Source organism: Nicotiana tabacum, chromosome 2 (genome assembly GCF_000715075.1).
Source record: "Nicotiana tabacum cultivar K326 chromosome 2, ASM71507v2, whole genome shotgun sequence".
Taxonomy (NCBI): domain Eukaryota; kingdom Viridiplantae; phylum Streptophyta; class Magnoliopsida; order Solanales; family Solanaceae; genus Nicotiana; species Nicotiana tabacum.
Window position 1 is genome coordinate 120,317,850 of NC_134081.1, and position 9,986 is coordinate 120,327,835.

Below are 9,986 nucleotides of genomic sequence, written 5' to 3' on the forward strand. Positions count from 1 at the left end.
ATTGGGGGGAAAAAATGACAGTCGGCAGGTGCATGAAATATTACTCGTTCGTACAAAATCTGGAGAAGGGTCGTAACTGAAGCGTGTAAGTGACCTACCTTGACACAAGTAACGACTCGAATCCGTTACTTTTGATCACAAGAATACAACTTTAAAGGATGCTCCAAGTTCCTCTTCGCTGAAAATATTTGAATACACTAAGCAAAAGCTTACTAAAATATACCATCCCCACTTTTCATTATGTTTTTCTTCTGAAATTACAAGCACATTGAACAGAAGTATCATGTAACATTTATATCAATTATGAAAATTTACAGAGAACAAAAAAAGGTATATGATATGTTGTAGAGATGATCTACTTGGTGTGGCTACCACCTTCATCTACTAACACTACAATTTCCTATTCAGCTAACAGCTGCTCCCTTTGAAATTCATAAAGATTAAAAAAAAATTGCTTTAAGAAAAAAAGAAAAAAAAGAATGAGGACTCCAAAGTCCTATTGAGCAGTGTACCTTCAATTCTTGCTTTATTCTATAGAATTTTCAGTTTTACTCGTTCCGACCGTAAAAACAGTCTCTCGCATAAATATAGAATAAGGCGGCGTATGATAGACCCTTGTGGTCTGGCTCTTCCCGGACCCTTCGCATAGGGGAGCTTAGTGCACCGGGTGATCCTTTTTACTTGTTTTCTCCAAGATTTGTTGTTGTTCCCTTTGCTGCTTAAATCTCCTCAAAACTTCCTCAATTGCAATATCAAATGCATCATTACTACTCCCTAATCCTTGATTAGATCTTGCATACAAATACTTAGGCATAACATTAATCAAAATCTCTCTCATTTTTCTCACATCTTCTTTGCTAAACTTATCAAGCACTTTTCTAACTATAGAAGTATCATTTCTAACTTGTTTATGATCCATGTAAACTGAATAATTCTCATATGGTAAAGGCAAATGCCATTCATATTGAGTTTTAAAACTATTTTCCCAAAAATAAACAGGTATTGAACCTGCTAACATACAATCAAACTGTGATCTTCGCGTAAATCCATCCCCTTTTGGTTGTAAACAAAAATCCGAATCCAAAAATGCTTCTAAAATTGCTGGTGCTCCGTCATAACAATGAGCTACAGAACAATCAACCACTTTGCAAGAACTCGTCTCGTTCTTACAATAATTCATTAAAACTTCTCTAAAATCATTCTTGATTTTCTTTCTCACAGCACCAACAAAACAGAAATGACTAGAACGATTTCTCGACCTCACTAGATCTTGCCATTGTTTAATTTCATATTCGAATCGAGGATGAAAAGCTGTAGGATATGGAATACTTACCTCTAAATCATCCCATGGATTTTTTTCAATAGATAAACGGAGAACATTCTTCATTAGTGGCATTCGGAGAAAACTCGTACCCCAATCTGAATCATCATCAGTTTTTCTTCTAAAAGCCCAAGTTAATCTACCCAGCATAAGAAAATGATCCGACCCGTTATTCTGTTTCCAATAAGGTTGATTTTTTACCCATTGTAACATCTCTTCACTAGGCCGATCTCGTTCTTTTGCTGTAGTAAACCATAAAATTTTACCAATTGCAAGTCCTGAATAAAAAGGTATGTAAAAAGCAGTAGCATTTTTGGGGTTCAAGGTTCTGCACTTGTAATTCAACATTCTTTCGTGGTAAATTACCTCTGCTGAATACATATCAGTCCAATACCAAGCGGAGAGGAGATTTTTGGGTATGATTGAGTCAAGTCCAGTTGCTTTTGGACCTAGACCGCCGTTTGAAACGGCGTTACAACGTGAACTCCACGGGTCTAAATCATGGCAGTTGTTTAATAGATCTTTGTTGAACTTTGCTGGAAGATCGTATACGTAAACTCTACCGTATTCACACTTCTCACGTTGTTCCTTACCTTGTACTAACTGTTTGTGCTGGTCGTTAATGGGGTTCTTGCTCTGTTTTTGGTGTTTGTTCCGTTGAGGTTTTAGGATTTGGAAGTTTTGTTGTTGTTGTTGTTGGGGTGGCGACGCCGGAGGAGAAGTTCCGGCGAGGAAAAGAATGAAAGAGATTTGGATTAGAATGATAAGGAAAAACCATTTACAGTGATGAAAACCAACTTGGGATTTGATTAAATGGAAAGAATTTCTGAGTTTTTTGAATGTTTTTCTAGGGGAAGTATTCTCAGAAGGCAACATAATTGTTATCAGAGAAGAAAACGTCAAAAAGATTAAGCAATTAATGAATGGAAGTGGGAATCAAAAGAAGAAGATGAACAACAAGTAGAGAATAATAAGAGGAGAAAAGGAAAGTAGGAATTTGGTGGGAGAAATTCTAACATATGTGACCTCCACTTTTTATATAGTAGTCTGATTTTTATTTTGTTTGCTTTTTGTGTCAAAAATATTTTTAAAAACTTGAGTTGCCTAGAAGATAATTATGTGTAACTTTTTATAATAAGCATTAATTGTTATTTTGGTAAAAATGGTGTTAATTTTATTTTAGTTTATGTGACATTATTTTTTTATTAATCTATTTTAAATAGAACGATATATTTCTGTATTTAAAAATAATTTAATTTTAAATATCATATTTTATCCTAAATAAAATTTTTATAATCACACAAATGTTATGGTATATTTAAGATTACAAGTTTTAAAATTTTTTTTCTTTTATTAAATTTCATGATAAGTCAAACTATATCGGAGGAAATTTTACCAAGCATCTTCATTAGGATGGAAGGGAGTGATACTAATTAACATTTTATAACATGTTAAAATTCATTGGAAGGGTAAAGAATCTTTACACTATCTATATATAAAAAAATTGTACAACCAATGTACATTGACCTCTAATTACAAGTATTTAGTCAATTTTTTTAGATTCCTCTCAAGCTTGTTATGAATAGTTTTGCATATTGTTATGAGTTTATTATTGAAAAACCTTCACACTATATAGACGAGTTAAACTGTTTGGAGATCTTAGCTGTAAAATCTTATAAAAATAACACGATAAGTAAGTTAAATCGACGTCCAAAATGCAAACCAAACAGTAAAGTTTTTTTCTTCATCACCAAATAGTCAAGTTGAAGGACGTGTTATTGAAACAGGAAAGAATATTATATCAAAGTGGAGTTTCGACTTTCGAGTGGGGAATTAAAAGAAATGCTAGAAATATGTGTTTGTTTCTGATTGGTTGTTTCCAAAGTGCAAAGACAATCTACTGTGCAAATTGAGAAGACTTCAGTGTCTAATGAATAATTAAGTAATTGTTATTGGAATCAATGAATAATTAAGTAATTGTATTAATTTCGATGGCAACGGATCAATCAGGTGCGTCCACGTTATTATAATGACAACAAAATATGATTAAGACAGGAGACAGCAATGATGGGTACACTATATATCTTTCCATTTGAAACGTGGAACATGGAATGTGAAGCTAACTTAAGACCATTCAAAATGTAACATCGTATTTCCACATGGAAATTTTATTTTTCAAAATAAAATAAATCTTACTTTGGTTCAAACAATTGGAGGACCACTATTTTGTATATATAAAGAAAACATGTACTCACTCCGTCTCATATTATTAATTGTGGTTACTAATAATATTATCTCAAATTATTTATTATTTTAGAATCATTTTAGAGGTTCAAGATAAAATTAATTTTTTTTTTACCCTTAGTAATAATTATCTTTGAACACTACAAGCACCTAATTTTGTTCAAATACTAATAAAGAAGGATTAAATGTTAAGACATGAATAAGGGTAAAGTAATCAAAATTTCATCCTAATTAATTTTTTTTAAGGGACGTGTACAAGAGAATCATAACAGAAAATATGAGACGGAAGGAGTACATAATTAGTAATTACACAATGATCTCTCTATCAAATTAATAGCTTGCGTAGAATCTTTTATAACCGGTGTCAACATTTGAAAAAATAAATAAATTTATAAATCATATATACCTAATATTTTCGTTTTAGTATTACCTATATTAAATATCTAATAAAAGAATTTGATGAAGCGGTATCCAGTCTTGGTAGATCCGCTCATCTATGGAATAAATATATGAGAATAAATTCAACTTATGTACACTAATAAAGCAACAGTAGAAGAAAAATTTGCCCTATTATTTAGCATGTTATTACAAGTTATCCTATTTTACAAGTTGCTAATTTTACTTTTTATGAGTTGATTACTTGTAGTTATCTGTTGTTAAAGTGAAACACTACAAGAATATGTTAGCAGTTAGCACCTAGGATGAAGCAAGTGTAGGAATAAATTAAAGTTCTTCACTTTTATCAGTAACAGAAAGGAAAGATGAAGTAAAGAATCCCATATCATATATAGGTAATACTAAAACGAAAGTATTTCTTTTTCATCATATTGTTACATTAACTTATGTATGTTGACTAGTTTGATGTCCTCGTAATTTCTTCAAACTTGCAAAAAACAAATTATGATCAAGTAACATACTGTATTACTGTTTGTATACAAAGTTTTAGTGTTACCTTGTCCCCGTGACAAAGTCACATGGTCACAAGAGTAGTCAATTGATCATCATTCGTTGAAAAATTACATTGCATATATGAGTAAACTATTACGTTTTAGAGTTATATAATACATATGGAGCATCATTTAATTTGTCGTAAAAAAATTTTCACTTTTTCAAATTTGAACACCCTTGATGAAATTTTTAGTTTTGCCACTGCTTATCCCTTTTTTTGAAGTTTGAGCAGGTAAAGTGAAATTACGAAAAATGAAATATGAAATGGTAATTTCAGTATTAGTAGAATGATACTGAAATGTTGCTTAGTAGAAATGGTAATTTCAGTATTAGTAGAAGACTGCACTCACTTTTCTTCAGTGCTAATGTTGCTTAGATGCCGTGCAAAAACTGGATCGAATAAAATTAAATCAAAGTTTTATATTCTTAATAATAAATATTTATTTATTTCTTTTTTGAATTTAAGTTATATGTTTTGACAGCATAAATACTATCAATGTAGTTTAATCTTTTATAACATGTCTATTAACATTTTTATCAAAGAACGATTAATATCTATTATAAGGATTTACTCGTAATTATCCTTTTTAGAACTGTTAGATGAGTTTCGATAGTAATAAAAGGTGTACACGTAAAGCTTGAGATTGAAGTCAATACCTTTCCATATGACCAAAACAAAAAATAACAAAAGGAAAATTGATTGTAATTAATAAATAATTAAAAGACCGACAGAGTTTGTCAACCTCAAGTTGACACATGTATTGACCAGAATTTAGGGACAATATACTCAAAATAAGAAAAATAAATAAAAAAGTAAGAAAATCGAATCTAACATTGACTATATAAATTATTTCCCATTAGTCGGTGTAGATCTGTGAGCATTGGATCTCAAAAATCAAGTTTGAAATTGATTCATTAATTGTCATTAGTATTAAATTAAAGTGTGAAATATTCAGTTAGAACTTGGAATCCAAGCATTTCATAGCCTACAACTAGCAATAATGCATATTGCTTTTATTATATTTTAATTCTTTGCTTATGAACTGGTTCTGCTTTTGCCATTGTTTAACAAAGTAAATGCTGATTATTTTCTTTGCACGAAATGACCTAAGTTGCCTAAATAATTGTAAATGTAGGCCGTAGTAAATCATTAGATGATTTCCTTTATTTGTTTATTCATCACTATGCCAAAAATTAGCGAAAATTCAAAAATAGCCAGATTTACAAGTGATAATTGAAAAATAGTCACAATTTCAAAAGTAATCAAAATTTAGCCACTTTTCATGTAAAGATAAATCTGGACAAAAATACTGTTCAAAATCCGGAAAGTATTCCAGCATAATATACTGGAGTTTGAATTTTTTACATGTAAACTTCCAGCATAATATACTAGAGTCCCGGCATAATATATTGGCGTTCCAGCATAATATGTTGGAAATTCATATACATGTGCTCCAATCTCCAGTATATTGTGCTGGAACTTTTCGTGTGCTGGAGTTCCAGGATATTATGCTAGAAGTTCATATACAGGTGCTTCAATCTCCAGTATATTTATGCTGGAACTTTCCGTGTACTGAAGTTCCAGCATAATATGCTGGAAGTTCATACACAGGCGCATCAATCTCCAGTATATTATGCTGGAACTTTCCGTGTTGCAGCAAAATAGTGGCTATTTTTCAATGACTTTGCAAACACTGATTATTTTTTCATTACTAGTCCGAAATTTGGTTAGCCCGTGCTATTTTCACCAAAAATTATGGTGGAATTAAAAGTAATCCTCTTATTTTTAATTAGAGGTTGTTGGTGAAAATATAATTAGTTACAGTTGAAAACTAAAATAAAGAAAATCAAATAAATATTCTTCAGACTGAGGCGCGGATATCTCGCTCTCTTTGAGGAGATTCAAACCCACTGCATTAAAGTCTTCACTGGTTCAGCAGTAATCCTCTTGACTTGTCTCCCCCAGGATACAACAGCCCGATCATGTCGTATGACTCGAACAAACTCTGGGCAAGTTGTTGAGTCCAAAGCTCCACCAAGATGAACACTTTCCTTCAACAAAAATAATATTCTCTTTTGTAGATAATAAGTTGGAGACTCATATTTTCTCCTTCTCTTACTCTTTTTCACTAACATCAACCACACTTTTTACATGCACCTCACAACATTTTTCTCATACCAAACACAAGGAAGAAACGCCACTATTTATAGGTATAGAATTTCTTCCATGAAATAAATAACAAAATAGTGGCATAATAAAGTTATAGAATATGGTTGGTGGTTACAAAATTTAATCTTTAGTGGGTAATTAGTGGTAGATCATAGTATCAGTGGTTTCATGAGTTACACCAAAGTAATGACCACTTTCTTGCCAATTTATAACCACTATCTCACAAACCCGAAAAATGGATAGAGTTAAATTTATACGTAGTTCTAAAGATATGTGATATAAATTGATACAAATCAGGAAAAATATGTAAATGGATATCGAAATTAGTTATAAAAAAAATAAATGCAAACCGAATGAACTAGTTAGCTTAAGCCTTCAAGTTTTATCACCTCCAAATTGAGTGAAGAACGATTGGTAGAGAAAACAATATGACTAAATATCAAAAGCCAAAGAAGATAATATTTGCTCTCTTTTCTGTAATCTCATAATGAATCTATGAATGAAATCAATCTCCTATTACAAATGATAACCACTCTTAATATAGTAGAGGAATCCCATTTTGGATATAATTAAAAATATATAGTGGGATCACATGATAGATTAATTAATTAGCTTTTCCTTGATTCTAGCAATGATTTTCGTCGATATTCTCTCCCCAAATGCTGCTATAACGGATTTTTTTATTTCTTGGCCCGATCTCGATCTTGGTCGATCTCAACCTTGACCGGTATTTGGGTCTCGAGCTCGACCTTGACTCGGTCCCTATCTTGGCCGGTCTCGGTATTGATCGGTCTCTAGGTCTCGAGCTCGATCTTGACTCAATCTCGATATTGATCGGTCTCTGGGGCTCGAGCTCGATAACCTAACTTCGTATCGTGGCTCGATATTACAATGATGAACCTTGGACCATAATGTTCCAATCTCGATCAGTCATACGAAGGGCATACTCGGTTTTGAACATATACAGATAGGCCCCTCATTTCTAGGAAAGAAGATGACGAGAAACGATATGAATTTCCGAACTTCGACTTGGTGGATGACGATGTTATCGACGAGCCCGATTGTGACATACGCGACAAACGTCCCATCGGTCCAGTTACCAAGGCATTAAATATACGTCAGTCGGTAGTCGGCCACTACCAGTTTTGAACCGTCGTTGTGAAACCAATAAATAGCTCATTTCTTCATCATTCCAAACTTTTACTTTCAGATCTTTTCCATTCATATCTTCATAGTTTTTTTTGCCTTCTCCAAAGCTCCATATTTCTAGGTTTTCAAATTTCTTTGCTTGTTCTTCTTAAAACAGTAAATACTTCAATCTCCATTCTCCTTTGTTCACAAATATAAAATAGCAAAAACATCTAAAACCGTTCCGCAAAAAAAAATTGCTTCCTCATCTCGGTCGGCCGGCGAGAAACCAGTGGTGGAGCCACACCTTAAATAACTTATTCCAGGGCTGCCCGAACTCAACTGGCCTCTGTACAATTTGATTGGAACCGAATTAGTATAGCCCTTAGACTTTATGGTCGAGTGAGTGCTTGCTCGAACTCGAAGTAAAAGTAACCCTTAGGTTTTTTATTTGAGCGAGGACAGTCTCTCGAACTCAAGACAAAAAATAGCCCTTAGGCTTTTGTAAAAAAGATTGTTTATGGCTTTGTCCCCTTTTCGGCTTGAAAGAGTTTCTTATCATTTGTATTTGCGAAACTTGTAATGCCTTGACATGAAATAAGGAATTGTTCGAGAGTTCGAACAATTTTGTACTCATTAGAGTTTTTGAGGCTTGATATTATTTAAGCCTTTTATGATTTTGTCGGGGGTAGCCTTTTATGATTTTGTCGGGGGTAGCCTTTTTAACCGATTTATGAAAGATTTCGAAGGCCTGTTTTGCTACGGAATTCGGACGTCTCCGATTCGTGTTTATTTGGCCGTAGCCTCTTTAGTTCAGTATTTACCTATTGGGCTTAATTTTCCGTTTTACTTCGAGCTTGCCCGAAATGTCATTCCTCGAGTGGGGTGACCGTAGCCTATAAAATCGAGGGTTGCCTAAGAGGTTTTATGATCTTCGAAGTTTATATAATTTTATCTCGTTGATTTTTCGGACAGCAGCCCCCGATTTGTGGGGGTAATCATCCGAACTCCGGTCATGGTTGGCCCTTAGGCCTGTTTACATAATAGATCAAGAATATGAAGTAGAAAAAGCTTTTCTAAGGAACGAGATATCATTGAAGAAGAATACTTATCTTTATAAATCATTATACATGCGTACATGTTTTGTGTCAGGGATCGAGCAAACTACGTGGGCATGGTTCGGTTGACCGTTTGGCCTTTACAAATCTTTCCTATCGAGACCCTGCTGCCATGAAGTAACTTCCTTGCATCAAACTTGATATTCGAACTTGATGTTCGAGGGTAATGCCCCCAAGTATTCGAGGTTGATTATAAAGAGGCGTCGGATACTGTTGAATTGTTCTAAGTTAGGACGATCAATGGTTGCCTCATTAAAAAACTCGCCGAAAAATCCATTTGGGACAAAACCGGTCTAAGGAAAAAAGAGTGCAACGCGTGCTTGCAGACCTAAAGGCTTCGTGTTGAAGTATCCATCACAGCTTCTGGTCGAACACCTGCAAGGGTTAGTTTTGAAAAATAAATGAAAATGGGAGGGGTCGTACCTTAGCAGTAGTATCATTTTAGGTGTGATACGTTCCAATTGCTCGGTAGTTGTTGGTTGTTGATTATGCCATGCTTGTAGGATCGTTTTCCGATGATTTCGAGAACCTGATACTGTCCTTCCCAGTTCGGACCCAGTTTCCTTTCATTCGGATTCCGGGGGTTGAGGGTGACTTTTCTTAGCACCAAGTCCCCGACGTTAAAATGTCGAAGATTGGTTCTTCGATTGTAGTACCTTTCGATCCGCTATTTTTGGGCGGCCAATCGGACAAGAGCGACTTCTCATTTTTCGTCCAACAATTCTAGGCTCGTATTCATGGTCTCATTATTCGACTCCTCTGTTGCATATCGAAACATGATGCTAGGTTCTCCGACCTAGACCGAGATCAGAGCTTCGGCGCCATAAACCAACAAGAATAGTGTTGCTCTGGTACTTGATTTCGATGTTGTGCGGTATACCCATAGGACCTAGGATAGTATTTCTCTCCATTTTCCTTTGGCATCGGTCAATCTCTTTTTAGATTTTAGATGATGGTTTTGTTGGTCGATTCGGTTTGTACGTTCCCGATAGGATGATAAGGTGTTGATAGGTTCCTTTTGATCTTGTGATCCTCGAGAAATTTAGTTACATTGCTG

General features: G+C 34.1%; 1 protein-coding gene across 1 annotated transcript; it reads right to left on the reverse strand.

Annotated features, from left to right (window-relative positions):
• Positions 1–209: 209 nt before the first annotated feature.
• On the reverse strand, positions 210–2,337 carry LOC107762698 (xyloglucan galactosyltransferase XLT2-like). Its single transcript, XM_016581076.2, has one exon. The coding sequence runs from the start codon at positions 2,195–2,197 to the stop codon at positions 656–658; it is 1,542 nt and encodes a 513-aa protein (XP_016436562.1). The 5' UTR covers positions 2,198–2,337; the 3' UTR covers positions 210–655.
• Positions 2,338–9,986: the final 7,649 nt, after the last annotated feature.

Bases quoted from the DNA above. Each gene is read 5' to 3' on its own strand.
- LOC107762698 (XM_016581076.2), bottom strand. From the start codon at position 2,197: ATGTTGCCTTCTGAGAATACTTCCCCTAGAAAAACATTCAAAAAACTC.